This window comes from Chaetura pelagica, unplaced genomic scaffold (genome assembly GCF_000747805.2).
Source record: "Chaetura pelagica isolate M959 unplaced genomic scaffold, ChaPel_1.0 scaffold305, whole genome shotgun sequence".
NCBI classification, from domain to species: Eukaryota; Metazoa; Chordata; class Aves; order Apodiformes; family Apodidae; genus Chaetura; species Chaetura pelagica.
Genome location: NW_009953512.1, coordinates 917,982 through 944,519, shown reverse-complemented (window position 1 = coordinate 944,519; position 26,538 = coordinate 917,982). Strand labels below are relative to the sequence as shown.

Genomic DNA, 26,538 nt, shown 5'->3' with positions numbered 1-26,538 from the left:
GTTATATTTGCACCCATTGTCTCTCCTGCTGTGCATCTCTGTGGAGACTTGGCCTGGCTTCATCTTCTGAATGACCCCCTCATAGATACCAGGGTTAGGTCCCCAGGTGCTCTTGGCTGCTTCTGCTGTGATGCACTGCGGGGTCACATTCAGCTTGCTCTCTACCAGAACTGCTGGTCTTTATCCACAGAGCTGCTCCCAGTGGTCCTCAGTCCGTGTTGTTGCAAGAGGTTCAGCCATTCTTTCTCTTCTTATGCAAAATTTGGCATTGGTCCTTGCTGCATTTTATCATGTTCATGTTGGCCCATTCTGCAAGCCTGCCAAGATCCCTCCAGATGGTAGCCCTGTCCCTGTCCTCGAGTGTATGGGATTTTCCTCCAGTGTGGGATCATCTTCAGAGTGGATGAGACAGTGTCTGTTGCCTCCTCCAGATCATTGTTGATGATGTTAAAGGAGGCAGGTCCCACAGCCCCTGCTGTCATTCTCCAGTACTTATGGGCCTCCATGTAGAGCATGACCCATTTAACTTAAAACCCTCTGAACCCAACCATCCAACCAGGTTTCCATGTAGGTGGTCAGTCATCCACACTGAGAACTCAGAATGTTTTGGATTTTGAGAGCTCCACAGGAAGTTCTCCAGGTGAACAAGGAACCATTTGAAGACAGGCTTCCACAGGTAGATGAGTCCTGATCTGCTTCTTGGAATAAGTTGTGCAAGCCCTTGAGATTGGCTGTAGAGGAGTCAAGCTGTGTTTTTATGACATACTGTGTAAGTCTCTTATAAAGGAGGGAGAAATGTGATGAAATGTGCCTGAGAATTTTTGTGGAGCAAAGGAGGATGAAGAGCCAGTGAAAACCAAAGATAAACTTTAAGAGAAGCTTGGACAGTGCAGTAGCTAGTGCTGATACATGACCAAATCCGGATGGGCTGTGGGTTTAAGATTTGCCCTACATGGAGGAAAGCCAAATTCATGCCATGCTCTGTGGATAAGGTGCTACAAAAACCTTCTCCAATGGGTTGGAAACCAGGCTGTTCCTCGTGAATCAGGGCTATTTCTGCTTGTGCATCCATGGTTACCTGCTGTCCATGTATATACACTAAGCTAAGCGTAACTTGGGGTTATCAAGGGAGGGATCTACTCTACATACATTATCATAGCACATCACCCTACTTACTGTCACTGTAATGATATTTTAATGCAAGAGCTTTGAAGATTCACCCAGTTTTGGGGACTGGACTAAGGATGTTTGCAGGTGTGAAGTGTCTGAGACAGCTCAGCCAATAATGTCCCCATGGGAGTGATGGGTTATTGATAGCAGGGGTGACCTGCTGGAAAGTAGCTCTTGGGAAAAAGACCTAGGAGTTGTGGTGGCCAACAGGCTGACCATGAGCCAACAATGTGCCCTGGCAGCCAAGAGGCCAATGCTATCATGGGGTGCATTAAGAAGAGTGTGTTCGGCAGGTGGAGGGAAGTTCTCCTCCCCCTCTACTCTTCCCTAATGAGACCCCACCTGAAGCACTGTCTCCAGTTCTGGGCTCCCCAGTTCAAGAGGGACAAGGAACTACTGGAGAGAGTCCAGCACAGGGCACTGAGGTGATGAAGGGGCTGGAGCATCTGCCTGTGAGGAAAGGCTGAGAGAGCTGGGGCTGCTCAGCTGAGAGAGAAGGAGGCTGAGGGGGGATCTGATCAGTGCTGATCAGTATTTACAGGGGGTGCCAGGGGGATGGGGTCAGACTTTTCCCAGGGGTGTCCTGGGACAGGACAAGGAGCAATGGGCACAAACTGGAGCACAGGAGGTTAAACCTGAATATGAGAAAATCCTTCTTTACTCTGAGGGTACCAGAGCCCTGGAACAGGCTGCCCAGGGAGGTTGTGGAGTCTCCATCCCTGGAGACATTCCAAAGATGCCTGGATGTGTTCTTGTGGGATCTGCTCTAGGGGATCCTGCTCTAGCAGGGGATTGGACTGGATGATCTCCAGAGGTGCCTTCCAACCCCCAGCACTCTGTGATTCTGTGATGGCACATTGTTACTCAATTGTAAGCAGCAAGTAAGTCATCATTATGTGAGGTACACAGGGTGCACTCCAGCTTCCAGGTAAGCAGAAATTCAGCAATCTGAAATCTTGTCATCTACATGTTCTGGATCCAGAAAGTCCCATTTAACTGGGCATTTTAATTATTTGCTGAGAACACCAGCAAGACAAAACTTACCGCACGTTTCTCCCCGCGTAATTCCCAACTCAATTTGTGTTCAGCTCTTTGCTGCTCCTGAATTATGGAACTTTTTTGGGGTTTTTTCAGCTGTTGGGGTTGTTTTTGCATTCTTGTGATGATATTCTGTTTGCCCTTATGTGGTGTTCATCTACAATCTTAATTATCTGCCTCTCATTGCCAACTCTGTGAACTCTGAAGCTAATTTGAGAAGGAAAGTTCTGCCCGGTAATTTTAAAAATTGAGGCATTATTGAGGGTTTTTCCTGGACCAGTGATTACAATAAATGTGTAATTTGGAAACGTAGCTTTGGGTTCTTCCTGCTTGCTTAAGGATACCAAGAATTGGGTGAAATCAAATGGGATTTGGTTTCCTCCTCCTCCCCTCACCACCATGAGGATTTGTTGTCCCCAAGTTAAGGGTTGAGTTCAGAAAACCTCAGAAGAAGCAAGGACACTGCCTCTCTAATGGTATTTATTAGCAGTGTCTTCCTCCTACAGGAGGTCAGTGGTAGATCTGGAAGTTCATGAGAGGTTGGGACTGGGAGTTGCTCCCTCAGTGGTCCTTCTTGAGTGGTCTTTGTTCCTTGAGGTTGACATGCTGGAGGGAGTGGATGCCATCCAGAGGGACCTTCACAGGCTTGAGAAATGGGCTCGTGCAAACTGCATGAAGTTCACCTAGGCCAAGTTCATCCAGGTCCTGCACCTGGATTGGGGCAACCCAAAGCACAAATACAAGATTGGGGGGAGAATGGATCAAAAACATTCTGAAGCAGAAGGATTCAGGAGTGATGGTGGACAAGAACCTCAGCATGAGCTGGCATGATGTGCTGGAGCCCAGGAACCATCTGTGTCCTGGGCTGCATCAAAAGTAGCATGGCCAGCAGGTCCAGGGGGGTGATTCTCCCCCTTTCCTCAGCTGTCATGAGACCCCACCTGGAGAACTGCATCCAATTATGGAGCTCCCAACATAAGAAGCACATGGAGCTCATGTAAAAAGTCAAGAGAAAGGTGATCTGAGGGCTGGAGCAGCTCTGCTCTGGGGACAGGCTGGGAAAGTTGGTGTGTTCAGCCTGGAGAAGAGAAGGCTCCAGGGAGAGCTTAGAGCACCTTCCAGTGCCTGAAGGGGCTCCAGGAAAGCTGGGGAGGGGCTTGGGACAAGAGCAGGGAGGGATGTGCCACAGTGGAATGGTTTTAAACTGAAAGAGGGGGGATTTACATTAGACATTAGGAGGAAATTCTTTGCTGTGAGACCCTGGCCCAGGCTGCCCGGGGAAGCTGTAGCTGCAGTGGCAGTGTTGAAGGGCAGGCTGGATGGGGCTTGGAGCAGCCTGGTCTGGTGGGAGGTGTCCCTGCCCATGCAGGGGGATTGGAGCTAGATGATCTTTAAGGTCCCTTCCAACTCCAACCATTCTGTGATTCTCAGACCTGCCATGTGTGGCTGGAGATGTGTGCTGTGGGGTTTATTGAAAAATGCTGCAAGTGAAGTGGATCTCACAGAGTGAAATGACTGATTTTAGGAGAGAGGAAAAGAAAGCAAAAAGTTGGGCTGTGTCCCACTGAGGGGACATGGAGAGCAGGAGTAGGGCATGTGGGTGCACAGCTCTGCTTCAAGCTTAGGTGCTCCCATGTGTATCAGCTCTGGTCTGGTATTTTTACTGAAGTATTGGTTGATGAAGGTGGGGATCCATGTAGGTGCAGTGCCACACTGAAACACTTGGGAGATTTGGGAGAAGATCTTTTATTCAACCCAAGGTGTGTTCCAAGCAGATGCTGGCAGACCTCCTTGGACCAAGAAGCTGAGCCTGGACATCCTGAGTGATACTCTGAAAGTCACTTCTCACAGTTCCTTGCATTTAAGTCCCAAGTTGTTGTCTTTGGCAACTGAAGCTAAGGACAGGATTGATGAAAAGCCACCAGGCATGGGGCTGGGAGAGGAGAGCAGGATCCAAGTACAAATACCACATGGTGCTTCAGATGAGTATAAACTGTGGGGTCTCCCAGTCAGTTCTGGATACTTTTTTGGTGTGGTTTCTTCCTATTTGTTTGGGGTTTTTGCTCTTGTTTTTTACCCAGAGGAAAACAATATTAATAGTACTCTGTATTCTGTTTTCTGTCTGAAGACCTGAGAAGTTAAATGGTCTTAAATAGGTCAGGTGTGGGGAACTGGGCAGTATGAGCTAAAGGTTCCACCAAGGAGAAGAAAAGTTTCCCATTTTTAGGAGAATATAATATGTGAGTGATGAAAAGATCTAGAGAGATGATGGAGGAATGCACTTAAGAGAGAAGGATGAAATTATGTGCAAGAAAAATGTGGATAGTATCATGAGAGATCTTTTTGGGAGAAGTTTTTCATTGGAGTAGCCTCTTATGAGAGAGTCTCTAGTTCTTGGAAAGGTCAAAAAAGGCTTAAGAAAGAAAATACAGGGAGCAGTGCAGTAGGGGGGTGAGGGGGGGTGGGAATGGTTTTGGTCAAATTGGCAGATCTCTAGGCCATAAATTTTAGGGAAACTTAAAATGTAAATAAGGTCTACTTTTTTGGGGAATAGTTTCAAAGCTCTTTGTTGTTCCTTCTCTTCTACTCCAGTTAAAACCATTTCTTGAGTTGGAACAAGGAGGATCTGACATCCCAAGCCTTTTAAGCACCCTGTGAGGCCGAGGGGGCTTCCCTCCAAGGCTGAGAGGCAGGCTTAAAGTGAATCCTTCATGCGATGTCTCCAGCTCAGATCACTCTTGCTTCTTGTGTCTGTGGAAAACACTTTTTCCTCTGAAAGTGCAATCCAAAAAGGCTTAATTTTCAGAGAATACTGTGAAGTTAGTCCAGATGCTTCATCTTCCTCAAAGGCATCAGTAAAATAGGGATTGTTGTTTGTCCCCAGTGGTGAAGAAACTGAGCAATTGGGCTGGGGGTTTGGGCTCTTGGCTATGGGGACACATGCTTCTCATTGCTCCCTCCCCCATGATCTGGTGGCTTCTACTTCCCAGCACTTGGTGACTTCCAGCATCCTGTGTGTGCTGCTTGTGGAGGTGATGGGAAAGTGAACATACAGAATATTCACTGTGAGGGTGGGGAGACCCTGGCCCAGGTTGCCCAGGGAAGCTGTGGCTGCCCCATCCCTGGCGGTGTTGAAGGGCAGGTTGGATGGGGCTTGGAGCAACCTGGGCTGGTGGGAGGTGTCCCTGCCCATGTAGGGGGTTGGAACTAGGTGATCTTCAAAGTCCCTTCCAACCCAAACTAGTCTGTTATTTTCTGATGAGGGCTTTTGTGTCACTTGCGTGGATTTTGAGAGATAAGGTGCAGCAGGATTTATCTAAGGCTGGTCCATGATGGGGTGGGAGTGGGACAGTTTTATTTGAGTTCTACTGTGGCATTGCCAAAATGGAGAGATGGGCAGCACCAGCATCATGGGAAGCACCAGCTCCCAGGCCTGAGACAGGTGCTTGAAGGGAGGTTAGGTCCTCTGGAGGGGCCTGGTGCTTAGCTTGATAAAAATGGTAACAATCCTCCCTGTTCTGGGTCTAACCTGTAGATCACCCATTTCTGGCTCATGACCTTTCCCTTTTGATGGGGAAAGAGCTTCTGAGAGCATTGAGAAGATGTGTGACATGGAAAGGTAGGAACCCAGATAGTTTCTGTTTCTGAAAAGCTTTCTTAAAATCTCAGATGACTGGTAGGCTTAAGTTGATGGAGGATTGCAGGAGAAAGACACAGATTCATAGCTGAACCCAGTTTTTCCCCTTGCTGGGATATTTGCACCACTGGTGGTGTGTCTGGCACGGGTGAGGAGCTGCTCATCCTGTGCACCCCTGATACTCAGCTCCAAAAAAAAAGGGTAATGCCATGACAAAATCCGTTATATAAATCTGCATAATCTTTGCAATGTATGTGTGTGGTTGTGAGGAGGTTTTTTGAGCACCGTTGGGAATGGCAGTGTGTGGTGGGAACACTCTGGGCACATCAGCAAAGCTGAATTCTTGCTTGAGCTCCCACTTGTAGAAGACAAGGAGCAAGTTGGGCCACAGCTCCTCGAGGGTTCAATGCAGACATTTCATAAGACCCCTCTAGTTGAGGACATGCTTAGGCAGCCTGGTTGTACAATGCCATGGAGAATAATTAAATTAGCATCAGGTTTCTCTTTTAATGAATTTTTTTTGTAGTAGAGGAGGTTGATGGCTGGTGCCTCACTCAGCTGAGATTTGTTGTTGTGTGTTGTTTGTTTTGTGAATTCCAGATGAGATTTTTGTTTTACTTCTTTTTAGGGTTAGTTTTTGTTGGTGGTGGTTGTTTTTTTTTTGGCTCGGCACAGTTCAAAGCAAGACCTTGTCCCCTCTCTGAAGTGTTTATAATCCAATTTCAGACATAAAACAGCACGGGCGTGGAGGAGGGAGGGATGAAGCAGCCAGGTTTTACATAGCCTAGGGGACCGGGGCGGTAGGTGCCGTCTGAACGCTTCAGCAGGTCGATGGCATTTGAGGATCCTCCTGGGTTTGTTGCCTGGGTGGGGATGCTCAGATGTAGCCTGGCTTGGTAAAACAAGCCACCTACAGACAAAGCCCCCCCAGAGGAGCAGGTTCAGGTCCCCGCCGTGGCACCCAGCGTGGGTGGGCGATGCCCGTCGAGGAGAACTCAAGTATTCAGCTTCTGGGACCAACCAGCTCTCCTCTGGAGGCTCAGACCTGCAGTTAAGTTGGGAAAGAATAAGCTCAAAAACCTGTTTTATTTTTCCCAGCTATACGTAGACCTGTCTCATGAGTTGCTGTAACCCACACAAGCAGGTTTTTCCTAAATTCCCCAATGTTTGCAGCGTTGCCTCACACTGCACCTGTGAATCAGTGGGATCATTTCTGGCATTGTTTGTCCTCTTTTTCTTTTTGCTAAGACTAGAAATTGGTTGTTTCCCTGCCCCTGCAGCTAAGGAAATGTGCTGTTTTGTCCATGTTATGATCCCATAAAGAAGCTGGTTGCAGATGTCTGTATCCCACATCTGCACAAGGATGTTGGAAGGCAAGTACAGGAGACTCATCCCATAGTTTTACACCTCAACACTGATTTTTTTTTTTTACTTGGTATTTAGAGTAAAAATCATGGTCATCTAGTATTTGGCTTGAATTTTTTCAGAAAAATGATGCACAGAGGTGCTGGAAGAATATGAGATTTGCATCTTATTGAGCAACCTGGTCTGGTGGGAGATGTCCCTGCCCATGGCAGCAGAGGTTGGATCTAGATGATCTTTAATGTCCCTTCCAACCCAAACCAGTCTGGGATTCTGTGATGATTAAATGCAAGTGGATATTTCATGCAAACTGGTATTACAACCTGAATTCATACTTTCTGTTTTCCAGGGAGCCCGAGAAACCTTTGAGAACTACTACAGGAAGCAGAGAAGAAAACAAGCCAGATTGGTCCTGCAACCTCCTTCAAACATGGTACCTTGGATGGTCTTCTTGCAGTGCTCAAACTTGCTCTGGGGTTACCTCTGGGCTTGCTGTTGCTGGTGTGGGTGGTCTCTAATTTATTTCCAGTTGCACTTGGCCACCTTTGTTTTAATCTTTGCTTACTTCTTCTTTGTTGCAGCATGAAACCTTAGATGGCTACAGGAAGTATTTTAATCAAATTGTAGGGTAAGTATTCTTTTTATATGCATCCTCACTAAATATGTGCATGCTGTGTTGTTGAGGAGCCCAAAAAGAAAAAGAGGGAATGTTGGTCTTTTTAAAAGTCCTTTCAAAAGAGCCAAAATGAGAAGAGGGGAAAAAAAAAGGTGGTTTGGGCTTTTTAAGTGTTGTAGAGTGTATTTTATAGCACCTGTGAACTTTGCTGTGTCACTAGTGGGAGCTTGGAGGAACCTGCCAGCTCTTGTACCTGCAAATGCATTTCTGGGAATTTCAGGATAAATAATCTCTGTGGACCATGTGCATCTACTTGCCCCACTAATGAGATTAATAACCCCTCTGCCTTAATTGCTCCTTAATATTTGATAATTATTCTTTGATTATTTTCCTGGGAAAGGAGGTGATTTTCAAGCCTCTATTCCTATGAGCTTCTTATTGCACTCAAATTTGACAAGTCTTCCAAAACCAGCTGAGCTCTAAAAGGGGCAGCCTCAGAGCACTAATGTAGAAAAAGTTGGAGTAAAACATGGACATTTCTTCAGCTAATGAGATGAATTTTAACATTTCATTGCAGCCATGGCCAGTGTTGGACGTGCCGTGTGTCCCCATGCTCTGGGGCTGCATTTCCCCTACAAAACACAGCTGAGACTTGGCTGTTTAAAGCCTTTGGTGCCATGAAAACTCCAGTTTCTTTTTAGCCAGTATGTTTGATAACTGGAAATTGGAGTGAACTGATTGCCTTTAAATGTCTGTGAGCACATCAGGTATCTGGGTGCGAGAGGGTATTTTTCCTGCAGTTAAAGTGTATTTTCCTGCAGTTAAAGTATGTTTCCCTGCAGTCTAAATATTTTTCTCTGCAGTTAAAGTATTTTTCCCTGCAGTTAGCTGATTGTAATGCAGTTGCTGCTGGAGCAGAGCTTCAGCAGCAGTTCCTGTGCAAATAGTGGGGTGGAGAATTTAAAGAGGGGAAATTCTGCCTTTGTGCATACTCAGAGTTGCATTACTATGAGCAGCTGTGTTTTAGCTGACTGCTGTAATACAGTGAAACATATAAAATACTGAGATGTGAATAAAGTGCTTAGTGCTGACTGGGTTTAATGCTGATAGTGGAGTTTGCTCTGGAGGTTTGTGGATGTGCAAACAGAATCACAGAATATGAGGGGTTGGAAGGGACCTCCAAAGATCATCAAGTCCAACCCCCCTGCAAGAGCAGGACCAAAAAGACCCAACAAACAACTAGGGCTCAGAAAGGCATCCAGATGGGTCTTGAAAGTCTCCAGAGAAGGAGACTCCACAGCATCTCTGGGCAGCCTGTCCCAGGGCTCTGTCACCCTCACAGGAAAGAAGTTCTTCCTCATGTTGAGGTGGAACTTCCTGGGCTTGAGGTTGAATCCATTGCCCCATATCCTATCACAGGCCACAAGTGACAAGAGCTTGTCCCTGCCTTCTTGATGCCCTCATGTATTTATAGACATTAATTGGATCCCCCCTCAGCCTTCTCCTCTCTAGACTGAAAAGTCCCAGGTCTCTCAACCTTGCCTCATCATCCCTGTAGCCTCCACTGGACTCTGTCCAGTAGATCCCTGTCCCTCTTGAACTGTTGAGCCCAGAACTGGTCACAATACCCCAAGTGAGGTCTCACCAGGGCAGAGTAGAGTGGGAGGAAAACCTCCCTCTACCTGCTGGACACACTCCTCCTGATGCACCCAGAGATACCATTGGCCTTCTTGGCCACAAGGGCACATTGTTGTCCCATGGGTAACTTGTTGTCTCCCAGGACTCCAAGGTCCTTCTCCACAGAGCTGCTCTCTAGCAGATCCCCTCCTAGCCTGTCCTGGTGCATATTGTTGTTCCTTCCCAGGTGCAGGACTCTGCCTCCTACCCCTCCCTGCTGGGATCCACCGCTCTCTTTCGACGTCTCGAGACCTGTGACTTGGGGTAACGGTGCCATTTTCTCCTCTCCCTTAGGTTTTTTGTAGTTGAAGATCACATCTTGCACACAACGCAGGGCTTGGTAAATAGAGCCTACATTGATGAGCTGTGGGAGATGGCCTTGTCAAAAACCATCGCAGCCCTCAGAACACATTCAGTAAGTAAAAGCCCCAATCTCGCAGCTGTTGCTTGAGTATGACTTGACGTGCTGGAACAACTGACCTTGACAGTGAATATTCTTTCTTTTGCCTCTTTTCCAATGTCTTTTTGTTAAACAATACCATGAAAAGACACTGCTATTTCCCCCAAAGCTTTTCCAGCTTTATTTTTTTGCCTCTCGCCCTGCGTTTCACTGCTCCAAGCTCTCAAGATTTTGGAGGGCTGGAAAGAAGAAAACCCGGGTTTGATATTTTTTGCTGTTGTCTTGCTGATCACTTTGGGAAAGCACCAGCAGAGGGAGTCGGTTTGTCCTCGAAAAGTGGGGAAAAAAGCATCAATTTGGCATGCTGAAGTACAGCCCTGCTTGATATTCCCTTCCAGATCATGGCAGCAAATGGGCTGCTATCAAACTGCCAATTATTTGTGTAGAAAAAGACACTAAATAGACTTTTTTTGTTCGTCAATATTCAAAGACGTTTTGAAAAATTGCTTATTGCTTTGGTGTTTCTCTGCTTGAGGGGAAAAAAACAACAAACCCAAAGCCAATTGGAAAAAATGTGCCATTTTCTTCCAGTTTTGCATGACCTGCTGTAATGTGGTACTGGTCCAGCTGGGAGCACTGGAGATTTCTGCAAACCCTGTTGGTTAATGAGCTGAAAAAGCTGCATTTGACCATTGACCACAATTTGTCCATTTTAGCAGGGCCTGTAGCAATAGGACAAGGGCTCAAACTGAAAGGAGGGGAGATTTAACTTGGATATTGAGAAGACATTTTTTATGGTGAGGGTGGTGAAACATTAGCCCAGGTTGCCCACAGAGGTGGTAGATGCCCCATCCTTGGAAACATCCACAGTAGGTTGGACAGGGCTCTGAGCAACCTGATCTAGTTGAAGATGTCCCTGCTCATGGCAGGGGGGGTTGGAATAGTTGAGCTTTAAAGGCCACTTCCAACCAAAACCATTCCATAATTCCATGGTTTTAAGTTCTGGGGTCATTTTCTTCATGAAAAACAAAGCCTGAAGTGACTGAAATCCCAGTGCTGCTCAGGGACAGCAGTGCTGCCTGGGAGCACGAGCTCTGCCTGGGCAGGTGGGGAGGCTCCATGGGATGGACCTGGAGTTCACTGGGATGAGGGACCACAAGAGGCTTCCTGGGGTTCTTTGGCTCCATCCTGCACAACCGTTGTGTTGACTGGAAAGCTGCTGCCTTCCACTGAAGCTTTTGTGTTATGAAAGGGGATAAACACCCCGCTGGGATGTAAAGCTGTGTTTATTTTCTTTTTAAGTGGGGTTTTCTGCTAGGTGAAAGTGTGAGACTCAGCCAGGTACAAACGTGGTGGTTTTCAGTGTTACCAACTTTGTTGCTGTGACAGGTTGTTTTAAGTGATGCCAAACTTCATGAAGTGGCTGCCAGGTGGCTTATTTTTCGTGTTGTGTTTTTTTTTGTGTTGGTTTTTGTTTTGTTTTTTTTTTTGTTCCAGCAATGCAATATTACATCATTTATCAACACTGTTACTATGGTCATCAGACATCTGAGCCTAGAGCTGCCATATAGACCAGGGCTCTCCCTCCCATGTTGCTGTGGAGACTTGATGGAGAGCCTGCACGTCACTGAGGCTTTCAATTCTCCCCATTCAGCCAAACTTATCCCTGGATTTTCTTCCTTGCTGCAGACAGGGACATCTTTTATCACTTCTGATAGCTTTAGGGCATTATCTATCTTTCTGACTTTTCTTTTTTGGACAGTGAGATGGAAAAAGTATCTCTTGCAGTCTCTCACATTGATTAATAGAGTCATTCCTCCTTGAGTTTCCAGTGAGCTTTAAACCTGTTTCATTTTCCAGCTTATGAGCACTGATTCTATATTTGGTCAGAGTCTGAAACTTTACATATTTCAGCACAGGGGGGTTGTCTCTGGTGTCTAGAGAGCATATGAGGCCTGTAGGTAATGTGGGGTGGCTCTGGAGGGACAATCAGTGCTGTCATGACACTAAGGAGTATCTCTAGTGTTTTAAGCAGTGTCTTGACCCTCAATAAATACTTGTGTGGTGGCTCTGACCACTAATATTTGCCCTCTCCCTGGCAGTGTTGAAGGGCGGGTTGGATGGGGCTTGGAGCAGCCTGGGCTGGTGGGAGGTGTCCCTGTCTTTGAGGTCCCTTCCAACCCAAAGCATTCCATGATTCTATGCAATGTAGGCATGCAGGGTGTTTTTTCTCAGCCTGAGCCACTCAGCAGTGCAGCTTCAGGAGAGGCTCAGGGTGCCTGGCCCTGTTGCTTTGTTACCATCAGGCACAACCCGCTCGGTGTGGAGCGAGAGGCGCTGCCCCTGCCCGGGCCTGACAGCCTGCTGATGGCCTTCATCTCCTCTCGCTTCCCCAGCAGCTCCTGGGCAATCTTAGAGACACTTCAGGTATCTCTAGAGCAACCCAAATCCTTATTCAGCATGGAGAGCCTCAAGGGCAGTGCCTGAGGAGCAGAGATACCCTTATCAGCCTGCCTCCCCTGGCCCTGCACCGCGTTAGGCTCTAGGATAAAAGCTGCTGATCATAAGACTGCACGGCCTGCCTGTGGATTTATCATCACCCAAGTGGAAACACAGGAGGGCTGAGGGCAAGATTTTCCCCACTTCCTGCAGCTAAATGCATTTTTTCATTTCCCCCCTTCTTTGCAGTCCTACTGCTCGGACCCAAGCCTGGTGTTAGACTTGAAGAACCTCATTGTCCTCTTTGCAGACACACTCCAGGTACGTGGCTGTTGGTGACCCCTCTTTATCTCACTCAGTGATTGTGCTGCTCGCGCCTGGTGTCTATCAGAAGGGGTCAGTGGATGATGTGGGCTTGCTGTGGTGGCCCAGTTCCTTTTCTGGTATAGCAGGGCATGAATTGTGGCATCCAGTGGGCTGCTGAGTTCTCTCTCAGTGTGGAATGGCCAGTCCATGGGCATGGACCAAGCCTTGGCCACCTTGCCAGGACCTGCCTCCTGCCCACACGCAGCCCAGCTTTTCATAGCCTTTGGTCCTACCAGCTCAGTAAATCACCACCTACACCCCTCTGCCTGTTCACCTCTGTGGTGCTGGTAGGAGAGAATTTGTCCACGTGCTTCTGATTAAATAGAGAAAATAACCTTCAGCCACCAGTTGGTGACCTTTTCTTTTCTGAAGTTGCTCTGTTCCCCCACCCCACTGCAGGGATATGGCTTCCCAGTGAACCAGCTCTTTGACATGCTGTTGGAGATCCAAGACCAGTACAGTGAAACCCTGCTGAAGAAATGGTCAGGAGTTTTCAGGTGAGAAGCTCTTTACACAAAACCCTGAGATGAACCTTATAGCGAAGTTTTGGCCCCTAAATAAAATCACTGGAGAGATTGGTAGCAAGCTCATGTTTAAATTTTAGGCAACATCAAGCTTCAGCCTGGGCTCTCCATGGACCAGGGAGAGCCAGTTGAAATAGTTGTGAGGATTCTGTGTGCAGTGAGGTCTGTGCAAAGTATTGATGTAGGCCAGAGGTTTTACGTGCCAGAGGGATAAGGTTGTGGTTTCATTCAGGAGCTCACACTGAAAGTTGAGGGAAGGATGGAAAATTTGGTGTTGCAGCAGTTGTCCTTGCTCCAGCACTGACCCTGTGTGTTCCAGGACGTGGATGGCATATCCAGGTGCTGCTTCTGTGGGCACATCTGTGAGCAAAACAGTTGCCCTCTGGCAGGGCATGATATTTTATCCAGGGTCCCTTGCTGTTCTCTGGAACCACCAGCTCATCCTGTGCTGGTCTTCCAGGACACCTCAGGAGGGTTGAGGTGTCTCAGAGCATGGGGCATTGGGAAGAGGTGCTGGAGGATTCTCAATGCCCCAGTAGCTCAGCATGCATCTTCCTTGAGACAGGGAGGACTGAAGCTCATTTGGGCTTTATCTGGGGCTGCTGCTGAAGCTCCAGTCCAGACTCAAGTCACCATTAAGCTCTGGTTGTGGCTTGATGCAGGCTGAAGGCAGGGAGCTGGGAGAGGGCAGTGGAGCTAGGGAAGGGTCTGGAGCACGAGTCTTACAAGGAGCAGCTGAGGGAATTGTTTCATCTGGAGAAGAGGAGGCTGAGGGGAAACCTTCTTGCTCTCTGCAACTTCCTGAAAGGAAGTTGGAGTGAGGGTGGGTCAGTGCCCTTCTCCCAAGTAACAAGTGATAGGACAAGAGGAAATGGCATAAGGTTGTGCCAGGGGAGATTTAGATATTGGGAACAATTTATTTACTGCAAGGGTGGTCAAACATTGGAACAGGCTGCCCAGGGCAGTGAGGGATTCACCATCTCTGAAGTTCAACAATGGAACAGGCTGCCCAGGGCAGTGAGGGATTCGCCATCTCTGGAGTTCAACAAACATGTAGATGTGATACTGAGGGACATGGTTTAGTGGTTGCAGTGCTGGGCGAATGGTTGGACTTGATGATCTTATAAGTCTTTTTCAACTTGAATGATTCTATGAGATCACTGAGCTGGGTTGCAACAAAGATGGTTTGGCCCATGGGATCGTGGCACCTACTTCTTCCTAACCAAGCAGTAAATCCACAGAGTTGTGGTTGGTTTCTTGTCACAGAGCTGTCTTTCTAACTTTTTCTTTTCTTTTCTTAGAAATATACTTGATTCAGATAACTACAGTCCCATCCCAGTGACAAATGAAGAAGTTTATAAGAAAATAGTTGGACAGTTTCCATTTCAGGACACAGAACTTGAAAAGGTAATCCTTAAATGGGGAAAATGGCACCACGTGCCTGCTGGGGGGAGAAAACCCCACACCCTCCTTAGCAGCATTCAGAACAGCACATGAAAGCATAAAAAAACCCCAAGTCCCAAACCAAATAAACGTCAGCATCAAAACAAACAAACAAAAAATACAAGGGAAAAGAACAAACAGACTTTCCATGTGATGTATTTCTCCTGGTGTGGATGAGGAATGGGCTTCTAGCAATATTTCATCAATTTTGCTTTCAGATCAGAGTGTGCTCTCACAGCTGGATGGTTCTTGCAGTAGACAAGAGCCTAGAAATACCTACTTCCCCTGGTATTTTATTCCCATTTTATGAACTGTGTTACTGACTTTTACTTGTTTTAATCTTATACTTAAAAAACAAAGCCCAACCACGTGGTGTGTCTGGGCTTTTGGAGAAATGTGTGCTTGCAGAACCAAGTGTAGCCAAATTTGACCTACCTAGTGTCCCTTAAAAGCCTCCTTGGCCTTCAGCTCCACATCTGGCAGCAAGTGAGCTCCAAGCCTGGTGAACTTAATGAGAACTGGGAGGCTTTTTGAGTCCAAGTCAAGTGTTTAGATTTCAGAAAATCTGTGTTCTTCCCTCAAAAAATTATATCATGGGGTCCAGCTTCTTACTGTTACTCTCTGCACCTCTCAGCCCCATGAGTGCTGTGGGTAAAAGCTGGTTGGAAGAATTCCTTGTAGGACATCTGTTTCCTCTTGGCTTTTGGTGGTAGAAGCAAGTGCTCACCTTGGGCAGCAACTGTGGGAGGTGACTGAGCAAAACACCTTGTGCATTGTGGGAGATAAAAGTTCAGGAGTCCTTTGGGGGGGTTTCATATGAATTAGGGGTTTGGGAAAGGAGCTGAGGGTCCTGTTGTGCTTCCTGCTCCCTCTTAGCTACAAGTTTCCTTCCAGCCCCTTTCAGACTCCAAACCCCTTATGCCATTTGTAAGTGATTATTATCTGGTCTTAGACTTGGCTGAAATGTTTATATGATATACAATAAATGCTGGCTTGTTGTTTCATTGCTGGACTATTGCTAAATACTAGGATTAATTTGACTGCTTGGAACACATTGCTGGAAAGAACTTGTCAGTCCTGGTCACTGTCTGCTCTTTGACTTGAATTCTCTCCTGTATTTTACAGCAACCATTTCCAAAGAAGTTCCCCTTCTCTGAGTTTGTGCCTAAGGTTTACAATCAGATTAAGGAATTCATCTACGCCTGCCTGAAGTTTTCAGAAGACCTTCATCTGAGGTAGGGGATGAGTGTGCTTATGGTTGTAATACAGATCTTTTGTCTGCAGTGAAAGATCTCAATAGAATTAAAATAGTAATTCTTACCACCAGTTTGGGTTGGAAGGGACCTTAAAGATCATCCAGTTCCAACCCCCCTGCATGGGCAGGGACACCTCCCACCAGCCCAGGCTGCTCCAAGCCCCATCCAACCTGCCCTTCAACACTGCCAGGGATGGGGCAGCCACAGCTTCTCTGGGCAACCTGGGCCAGGGTCTCCCCACCCTCACAGCAGAGAATTTCTACCTAATGTCTCATCTAAATCTCCCATCCTTCAGTTTCAAACTGTTCACCCTCATCCCATCCCTCCCTGCCCTTGTCCCAAGCCCCTCCCCAGCTTTCCTGGAGCCCCTTCAGGCCCTGGAAGGTGCTCTAAGGTCTCCCTGGAGCCTTCTCTTCTCCAGGCTGAACACCCCAACTCTCCCAGCCTGTCTCCAGAGCAGAGCTGCTCCAGCCCTCAGATCATCTTCATGGCTTCCTCTAGATTCCCTCCAACAGCTTCATGTCCTTGCTGTGCTGGGGGCTCTAGAACTGGTCACTGTACACCCACTTCAGGGGGTTCTCACCAGAGCAGAGGGGGACAATCCCCTCCCCTGACCTGCTGGTCACACTGCTGGTGATCCGGCCCAGGACATTGTTGGCTCTCTGGGCTACAGGCACTCATTGGTGGCTCATGTTCTGACATTCAGGGTCAGGCTTGATGGGGCTCTGGGCAATCTGTTCTAGTGTGAGATGTCCCTGCTTATTGTAGAGGGGCTGGACGAGATGACCTTTAGGGGTCCCTTCCAACCCAAGACATTCTATGATTCTGCTCAACTGCTTGAATATACCCTCTCCAGCCTGGAGGTGACTGCCAGTCTCCTTGGAGTGGTGGCATCCTTCATGTAGAAAGGACTGGCTAAGGCTTCAAAAATAGCTGCTTCATATAGGGAAGGATCACCTAGAGCCATGTAGCTGTATAAAAAGTGAGGGGGCCTGTTCCTTCTGAGATGGTTCTGAGTCAGTCATACTAAATAGCTGGATGTAGTTGTCTTGAGGAAGACAGTGATGTCCACTTGTCACTGAGTCACTGGCTGGTGCAACATCTACAGCTGCCCCCCCTGCACTGTCCCTCAAGGAGCAAGAAAACTCCTGGAAGTTTTGATTTGCCCAGTGGGTTAATGAGTTCCAGCTGCTGCTTTAGGGGTTTTGTTTTTCTTATTTCCCCTGAGAGTTTATATACAAATAATCTGATTATTTTTTTAAAGCCTCCAAAATATTCCATGTGTTTACCCTCTGTTCTCCATCCCAAGGTGGCTTGATGCTGGTTTTACCCATATGTGTATGAGATTGGAAGATGACAATATTAGCCAGAAACTGCAAGTGGATGCTCTTGTTTGGCACCAGTGTCATGTCTTTGACTTTGTCAAGGTGTATAAATAAGTAATGAGAATTTTGTCTAAAAGGAGGGATGTTTTTTCTCTTTTGTTCTAGTGAGAGGTTGGACTGGGAGGGGGGGGTTTCACCTCCCTTGGCAGCTTCGTGTCCTGGCCACAGACACTGGGCATTGCCCCAGTGCTGATGTGAAGCTGAGACAGTGTTCTGGGAACTTGTCAGGTGTTTCAGTTCCTACCTGAAGCTCTTTGGGGTTCTGATTTCTTTTCCTTTGTCAGAGGGATGGTAATTTGGGGGAGCTACTTTCTCTCCATTGTCTGCTAGAGGACATGGCAGCTGGTTGGTTGATGTGGAAGCATAAGACCTTTCTTGCCCTGCCTTTAATCTCAACCTTTCACTGGTGGCAGGTTGTTCTCTTTGGTGGCTCCCAGGGCTCTTAACCCGTGGGTCACCATGAAACGTCTCGGTTTCTGAAGCCGCCGGAATGGTCCGATTTCACACGGATGCTGGTTTCACCATAACCCTCTCTGGCACTTCCCTCCCGAGTTTTCTGCTCTTCTCCATTACGGAGATGATTGGGTTTGTCAGGGAAGGGAAGAAAAGTGTCCCCTTGGGTGCCTCCTCAGGGATCCCCCCGGACATGTTATTAAAATTCCTTTCGACATTGGATTTTCCAGCCCTTTTTGAGGAGCAGTGTTGGGCTGGGGGAAGGGAGCCCAGCTCTTGGCTTTCCTAGCCAAACATTTGGAATATTTCTCTGAAAACCCCTGTTGACACTTTCTTCATTTCACCCTGACAGCTTGAATTAGGTTTTATTAGGAAGCTTGGCTGCAAAGCCGGCAGCAAGTTTTCTTTCTCTTCTCTTTCTCTTTCTTCTTTGGTTGTCACTTACCTTGCACCCTGGAGTGATTGGGGTCAGCCTGTCAGTCACAGGAGGCCTGAAGGTCATGACTACTGCTATGGGATATGGGACATCAGCTGTCATGAGCCCAGACAGGTCACTTAAATACTCCACGGTCTTTTCCTGAGGAGCTGAGCCTGTGGCAGAAAATGTACTTTGTATTTTATATTTATTTATTTATTAAGTATTATTTTTTAACTTGTATTTGTTGGACGGGAGCCTTCTCGTTTATGTCGATGCTTTTGTGAAAGTTGTTCTGCTTTTCAACTGCCTGAAGAAAGCTTGGAGCTTGGGATGTGCCTTTACAGGGGCTGAGGTCTTTGGGTTTCAGTTTGGCTCTATTAATTTGATTCGGAGAAAGAAAACCTGCTTTCTGTTTTCAGCAGTTCTGCCCTTGTTAAAAAAGGTGTATTTGAGCTCATCAAGGAGAGGGCTTTAAAATTATCCACTCACTGAAAGGCTTCTGCCTGCTCCAGTGGAATTTCCCATTTGAAAGATAGGGAATATCTTTGGAAAACAGTGGGTGGAAGGACGAGGTGTCAGCTCTGATCTACCAAGACTTTGATTGTTTGGGTTTGGGTTGTTTTTATTAAAAACAAAGCACCAATCCTAAAAGCACCTGGGATACAAGTTTTCAAGTGCTGAAAATAATAGAAGTGATTGAAGTAATTAAAATAAAATCAAATAAAAATTAAAATAAAATCAGAGGCATGAATAACTGATTCAGGTTGAACCTCTGGAAGCCCAGCTCAGGAGAGAGGAGATAAACGTGGTTCCTTTGACAGCTCATGTTGTTACTTCTGTGTTTCTGGTGGTCTGTGGTTGTAGAGCAAGCCTGGCAATGAAGCTGGTAGATCATATTGACACGAGAGGTGTGTAGCAAGGAGACCACACAACAACCCTGCTAATTTGGAGATTTTGTCCTCTTCTTGCTTATTGAGAATGGAGATCTGACCTTTCTGTGGAGCCAAGACCCAACCTCTGCTTCACAGTCAGGAGTCAGCATCATACAGCTGACTGGTACCATTACTCTTTGCTAACTGGCCCTGCTGGTCTGGGCACTGGATCTGGGCTGTTGGTGTGAACTCCTACTTGGTTCATCATTTCAGCTGGGACAGTCCTGGACAAGGCAGCATCTACTGCCCATTGCTCCTCTGGCCACCCTCACCTACCTCTTCTGTTGGACCAAGGAAGATCTGGGACATCACAGTCCAGCATCTGGTCAAGTCCTGCTCTTTTTTTTCCAAGGAATACTCCCATATTTTTTTTCCTTTCTCAGTATGTGGAACTCATTGCAGATGTCACAGACCCTACTGCTCTGGTGGAACCAGCCCCAGGGGTCACCAGGCTGCTTGACCTACCATGTAACTAAAGTACTGCCTGATTTTTCTATCTTATTGCAGCCAACAAAATTAGAGTAGGAAACCTTTGAAAAAGGTGCTTGGTATGCAGAGGAAGCTTGGTTAGAGGTGCTTTGAAGATACAAAACCAGTTCTCTGGGCTGGATAACACCAACTCTCCCAGCCTTTCTCCAGAGCAGAGCTGCTCCAGCCCTCAGATCACCTTTGTAGCCTTCTCTGGGATCACTCCAACAGCTCCAGGTCCTTCTTCTTTAGGGCATCCCAGAACTGGACCCAGCCCTGCAAGGGGGTCTCAGCAGAGCAGAGGGGAAGAATCCCCTCCCTGGACCTGCTGGCACCACTAAGCAGGAGGAAAATAAATTACTAGGGATCAGTGTTGATGATCTAGAAGAGACCCATACTAAGTCTTTGGCATATGGGATGGAATTTAAATTCTCAGGAGCTGGGTCCTGCTGAGCTGCTGGCCCTGCTCTGCGTGTGTCCAGCTGGGAAGGGGACAGTGGACAACCCTTGGCAGGCATGTAGCTCCACAAAGCAGAGTTGTAAAGACCAGGGAAAAGGAAATATTAGAGGCAGCCATCAGAGAACACAGCGTGGGGAGTTGTGCAGCTGGGCTTGTCCTGGGGAAAGCTGCAGGGAAACGTGGTTCTCTCTGTCTCACAGGAATCTGAGCATGACTTGTTCAGAGAGGTGAATGGGGAGCAATATTTGCCACTGCTTCTGGGATTTTGGGGGGTTTCAGTCCAATTCTGGTGCAGCAGCACAAGGAAGGTCCTGAATAACTGGAAAAATTGACTGAAGGAGGTGCTGGGGGAGGCCAGGCAGGGTCAGGGGATGCTGCTGTGACCACAGGTTGCTGTTGGAGATGACTCAGCCTTGCTGATGGGCCAGGGCTGAGCTCAGTTCATCTGCTCTAGTGTTAAACAGGCATAGAAATTTGGGAGGTGTGAGCTGGACAAGGGCTGGCAGTGCCCCTTCTGCACCACCAGGCACCCCGAGAGCAGCATCCCAACCACTCCCCCTTGCACGCCAGCCCTGGGGTAGCTGCAAGGTTTGCTTTTTGTTTGTCATGTCAATCCCTGCTTTGTAATCTGGCCCATTTGTCAGGTAGAACAGGAGAAGGAGCAAAAGGTCACGGGCTTGATTTACCGGGAGCCATGAAGTTATGAATACTTCACAGCTTTCCAGTTGGACCTTCTCTTTGCCCTCAGCTGCCTGTCACTGCACTGCCAGAGATAAAGCCCCGTGGTGTCAGGGCTAATGCAGGGCCAACGACAGATCAAAGGAGCCTGTGTTGGGGTGGGTTTCCAAAAACCTCCTTCAGAAAGCAGAGGTTGCACGTTGCTGGTGCTGGAGGGGCAGCAGCAGTTCAGCAGAAAAGCCGAACGCCCAAACCTCAGCAGTGCTGCCGTTGGAATCATTACATTGTTTTGGTTGGAAAAGACCTTTAAGAACACAAAGTCCAACTGCTACCCCAGCCCTGCCAAGACCACCACTGCCCCATGTCCCTCAGCACCACATCTACATGGCTTTGAAATCCATCCAGAGATGGTGACTCCACCACTGCCCTGGGCAGCCTGGGCCAGGACCTGACAACCCTTAGGGGAGTAAATAGTTCCTTGTAATCTTGCAATCATCTGGCTAAGGGAATGAACATGTTGCAAGAGCATCCAGTCTGATTTAAAGAAAGTAACATTTAAAGGCTGAGGGGGTATTTTGGGGGATTGATTTGGTTTTTTCCTCATTGTGGGTCTTTGAACCCTTTCCCCTTGTGTACTGACCATGCAAAACCCCAGCGTTGTGTTCAGGATGGTGGCTTGGCTGCATGGGCTCTTACCCATGCTGGACCAGCCCCTCTAAGAGGAGAGGCTCAGGGAGGTCAGTTTAGCACTCATGAATCCCCCTTCCCTGCCAACAAAAAGGCCTAAATTGTTGGTATTTTGGTACATGTTAGTATGTCAGCACCTGTAAGTGGTGCACGGATAGTCATGCGTAGGGCAGAAGAAGACTGGGAAGGGAGACTGGGTGATGAGGGCTCTGGGTGATTTTTTTTTCATAGAGCATTTTGCAAACCTCTCTTTAAATCCTGCTTTTCAGCTCCACTGAAGTTGATGATATGATTAGAAAATCGACAAACCTGCTGCTGACCCGAACGCTGAGCAACTGTTTACAGAACGTCATCAAGAGGAAAAACGTTGGGCTGACGGAGGTGGGACGTGGCTGCCAGGGGACCCAGTTCCAGGGCAGGGTGACAGAAGGGGGTTTGGTCCCTTGGAGCTCCTTACAGCACCTTCAGATTTGGTTTTGGAGGATTGTTGTAAAATATGTGGTTGGAAAGCAGTAATGGAACCCTGCAGTGTTGCTGCGTGAGGCGAGAAACGATGTATTGTGGGAAAGAGGAAGCTTTGTTGGTGTTGGTGTTCCCCCTCTTTAGAATTTGCAGAGCAATATATATTTGTCTCCATATATATCTAATGGGAATACCCTGTGGAAAAGAGTTTCAGAGAATTTCGGGCATTTAAAGCTGTGTGTATTTACACCTGCTGCTTCCTCAGCCCTTTATCTCCAAGTCTGGAATCTCTTTGCTCCTTGGGGGCAAATTCCTCTCCCCTCCTGTTCCTCCCAGGGCTCCCTGCACAAAGAGGAATGTAAAGCTATCCCTGCACTATCCATCCCCCAAAGGATCTATTTCTTTTTGCTGCTGTTTTAAAAAGTGTGATGGAGTGTAGGAAGGACAGACCAAGTTTGATAGTCCCCTCAGCTGCCTCTGCCCAGTTTAGATGGTGTAGATGTCCCTTGACATGTTGTGCTGAGGTGATGCTTTTATTTGGGCTGAGAGCAGCTTCCTAACGTGCTTTGGAGCTGAAGAGGATTTTTTGCAAGAAAAGTCTACATAGCACAACTTGAATTCAAAATGAAGGTGTAGGATGTGCAGAGTCTGGTGTTCATCTCTGAATCTCTTCTCGTATTTTCACCCCCTCGTTCCTTGGTACGTACCAAGGTACAACCACCTCTCTTCTGGGGTTATCTCTACCATCAGTTTTTTTCTAATTTGCTTGAAGAAAAACTGTCAAAAGTGATTGCAGAAGATATTTAAGCACCTTGCATAACTATCACTTCCCCAATTTAATTTTTGCACATAGCAACACCATCCATTTCTGGGCTCTCAAGGCCCACAGAAACAAGCCCATCTACAAATGTTCCTGCTCTGTTACTCTACTTTTCATTGCTGTTTTTTGGGACTACCTCTGAGCAGCTGAAGTTGGCTACCATGTCTGATCCAAATGTTCCTCTGTTTTGAATAGCCCTGAAAACCCTCAACAAAAGAGAGGGAAAATATGCCACTATGTTTTGCATGTGAATATCCCAAAGAGAAGGTCTTAACCTAACAAGAAGGTCTTACTGGCATTACCAAGTGGTGGGCACTATGATCTTTGTATTGTTACTTCAGTATTTCTGTGTCTGCAACACTCATACCAGTGATTAATTAGTCTCATTCAGAGGATTTCTGAGTGTTTCAAAATAATTTCTTTGGAGAAGGTACCTGCAGACTGCCACACCCTGCTCCAGCAGTTCAATTCTATCAATTCAGAACATTTTGATGCCTTCTGTGTCTGTAAGAAAACTGTTTTGCCATGAACCATTCAAGCTCGGGTTGGATGGGACTCTAAGCAACCTGGTCAAGTTGAAGATGTCCCTGCTCATTGCAGGGGGGTTGGACTAGATGACCTTTAAAGGTCCCTTCCAACCCAAACTATATATGATTTTATGACATCTGAGCTAAATGTTATTCATAGAATCCCAGAGTGGTTTGGGTTGGAAGGGACCTTCAAGACCATCCAGTTCCAACACCCCTGCATGGGCAGGGACACCTCCCACCAGCCCAGGTTGCTCCAAGCCCCATCCAACCTGCCCTTCAACACTGCCAGGGATGGGGCAGCCACAGCTTCCCTGGGCAACCTGGGCCAGGCTCTCACCTCCCTCACAGCACAGAATTTCTCCCTCACATCTCATCTCCAGCTCCCTCTCCCAGCTGGAAACCCTTCCTCCTCATCCTCTCACTCCCTGCCCTTGTCCCAAGTCCCTCGCCAGCTTTCCTGGAGCCCCTTCAGGCACTGGAAGCTGCTCTAAGGTCTCCCTGGGGCCTTGTCTTCTCCAGGCTGAACAACACTAACTCTCTAAGCCTGATTCCAGAGGAGATGTTTGGTTATATCTTATGTCTGCTGGGAAGAAAAGTTATCAGCCAGAGAAATTAATGATGCTTTCAAGTCAGTTCCTAAAGTGGGAGCCTGGATTGGTTTGCTCTGGATTGTAAATGTTTGTGTTGGTTGACTTCAGCAGAGGCTTTTACTCTGCATTTGCCTTCAATGTCCCAGAATAGTGGGAAGGCAGCATTAAGCAATTTGCAGATAATGGTGGGTATGATAACCAAGAAGATACCAGGGTGAGATCTGCTCTTCACCCATACCCCCCTCAGAAAAGTGAAACCTTGTGCTTTCTTTGTTAAATGCCTTCGTGTGATGTCGTTGGTGTCACTCAAGACACGGGTTATTTAGGGTTCATTAGCAGACAGAACACTTGTGATGTGACATGGCATTTTTTTGTAAGCCTGTTGTGTTTGAACTGTGGTGGAATGAGCCCTGACTGACAGCTGAATGTAGGAAAGTCAGGGAAAAAAAATAAGCTTTTGTGGTATTAGTGGCTGTCATGGGAAATGCTTTCCCCCCCAAAATTATCTTTTATTTAAGTTTCTGATGTTGTTAAAGGAGGAGAGACTTTGAGCATGTAGCAAAGCTTAGTGTGTTTGCACAGCATCAGCTTTTCATGCCAGAAGTTCTTATAAATTGGCATCTTCTAACCTGGCACATCCCTGCCTTCAGGAGCATGATGGCTGAACCCCCTTGTTGTCTTTGCAGCTCGTACAGATTATTATAAATACGACCCACTTGGAGAAATCCTGCAAATTCCTAGAGGAATTCATCACCAATATCACCAATGTGCTTCCAGAAACTGTCCACACTACGAAACTCTACGGGACCACAACCTTCAAGGTGAGGAGCCTGGTAGATCCATCTCTGGGGACTTGCTGTTGCTGGTTGGTTGGAGAGCATCTGCTCTCCAAGTGTGTGTGTGTGTATGTAGGGAACTAAGCTGAGCTGAAAGGTCACTTTGTCATAACATGGGAAACTTGAGCCATCAGACCAGCTTTTGGGTTTGTTCCTCAGACCACTACTTAGATCAAGTCCATCAGCCTTTATAGCCCCAATTTACAGGCTGTGACTGCAGCACTTACTAGCTAAAGGATTAAGCAGCTTTTAAGCAAAAGCCTGATTTCTTTTTTTTCTTAAATGACTTTTCATTTTGCTCTTTGAGCACCGTACAGTGTTACACACATCTGGCCATGAAGGCAACCTCTCCCCTTTCACCCAAGAGGAGAATAGATTTTCAGAACTTATATTTCTCTATCTTTCAACTCCTTTTTAGCATGATCACCTAAATATCAGGGCTGGCAGAAGCTGGGAGAATTCCCAGTCTTTAAATCATAACCCAGGAGTGTCCACCCAGATGCTTTACATTAAATCTTAAGGCTATAATTAGTTCAGCTGTGGAGTGTCCAAGTTGTGTCCTGTGGCTGGAGAGCAGGAGATGGGAACAGCCCTAAGGACTCCAGGGATGGTGGGGAATTGGTTAGCTGGGATTTATCCTTGGGTAACTCAGCAGGAGACTATATTCCCAGGGAAGTCAATTAATTGTCCTCTCTGGCATCACCTGCATATTTGTAGATGGTCTAGAACCTGGTCTTGTGAAAAGGGATTGGATTTTTACAGATCCCTTCCAAGCCAAACCAGCCTGTGATTCTGAATTTGGCCTAAGGATGAGTTTTTCTACCCTTATTCTGGCAGGGAGGTGCCTCTGTGGCCCACACAATTTGATGGGTCTTAACTTGTTTCCATATGGGATAATCTCTCTCTCACTTCCATCCCACACTAGATTTGTCCTCCTGGTCCCTGGGTTGCATCAGAGGCAGACACCAGCTTAATGATGCCCACCCCTCACCTGGTGGCTCATGTCCCAGCAGTCTGAGCTACCCTGAGGTTCTAGTCACAGAGTTGCCTACAGGTGCTTTGCCTTCTGCTACATGTAGGGCTGAATTTTGGGTCGATCTCACATCCTGTTACTTGTGTGGCCTTGTGATATGGACACTCCATCCCATGTAAAGTGGTCTTGCTTCCCAGGACGCCCGCCACGCTGCTGAGGAGGAGATTTACACTAATCTGAACCAGAAGATAGACCAGTTCTTGCAGCTGGCAGACTACGACTGGATGGCCATGGAGCCAGGCAGCAAGGCCAGCGACTACCTGCTAGACCTCATTGGCTTTCTCCGTAGCACCTTTGCTGTGTTCACCCACCTCCCGGTAAGCCACCTCCACCCATGGGCCTTCTTCCTTGGTCTGGGGAGCACCTCTGATGCTGCTGTTGAGCCTAGTGGTCGCTCAAGGTTTATGGAATGGGATGGAAGTGGGACCTGGGGCTGTCAAGTGTTACAAAATAATGGATCTATTTATAAAGCAAGCTAGTTGATGTATTGCCAGAAGTTGGCATCAGTCTCCCTGAGGATTTCCAAGTCTACTTAGATGTGAATGAGGGAAGTATCACAGTCCACCATGTAGGAGTAAGTTCAGAACCACTGATATCTTAGATACATGAACTTTCAGCTTAATGGACCTTCAAGGTTTTTCAAGAGATCCCAGTAGAAGGGTGTCTATTACCTGAAAAGCAGATACGTTTCCAGATGTTTGTCATGTCACTGGATGCCTTACATCAAAACATGGCTCTGTTGGAAAGCAGCATCTTGCTTTTCTCTGCTGTCTAAAATCTGCCTCTGTTTATGTTGTTATTGTGTCAAAAAATGTAATTTAGGGTAGTTTTTACCATTTGCCACATAGTTTCCTGCTG

At 47.2% G+C, this 26,538-nt stretch overlaps 1 protein-coding gene across 1 annotated transcript in view; it reads left to right on the top strand.

The window, feature by feature from the left end:
• Positions 1-26,538, top strand: part of EXOC6B (exocyst complex component 6B) — a 273,905-nt gene that overhangs the window by 138,281 nt on the left and 109,086 nt on the right. Inside the window, exons 12-21 of the mRNA XM_009999464.1 lie at positions 7,557-7,640; positions 7,789-7,835; positions 9,795-9,915; positions 12,589-12,660; positions 13,105-13,202; positions 14,531-14,636; positions 15,798-15,907; positions 21,679-21,790; positions 24,498-24,632; positions 25,818-25,997. Coding sequence (XP_009997766.1) covers positions 7,557-7,640; positions 7,789-7,835; positions 9,795-9,915; positions 12,589-12,660; positions 13,105-13,202; positions 14,531-14,636; positions 15,798-15,907; positions 21,679-21,790; positions 24,498-24,632; positions 25,818-25,997 — 1,065 coding nt within the window. The remainder of the gene's footprint in view (positions 1-7,556; positions 7,641-7,788; positions 7,836-9,794; positions 9,916-12,588; positions 12,661-13,104; positions 13,203-14,530; positions 14,637-15,797; positions 15,908-21,678; positions 21,791-24,497; positions 24,633-25,817; positions 25,998-26,538) is intronic.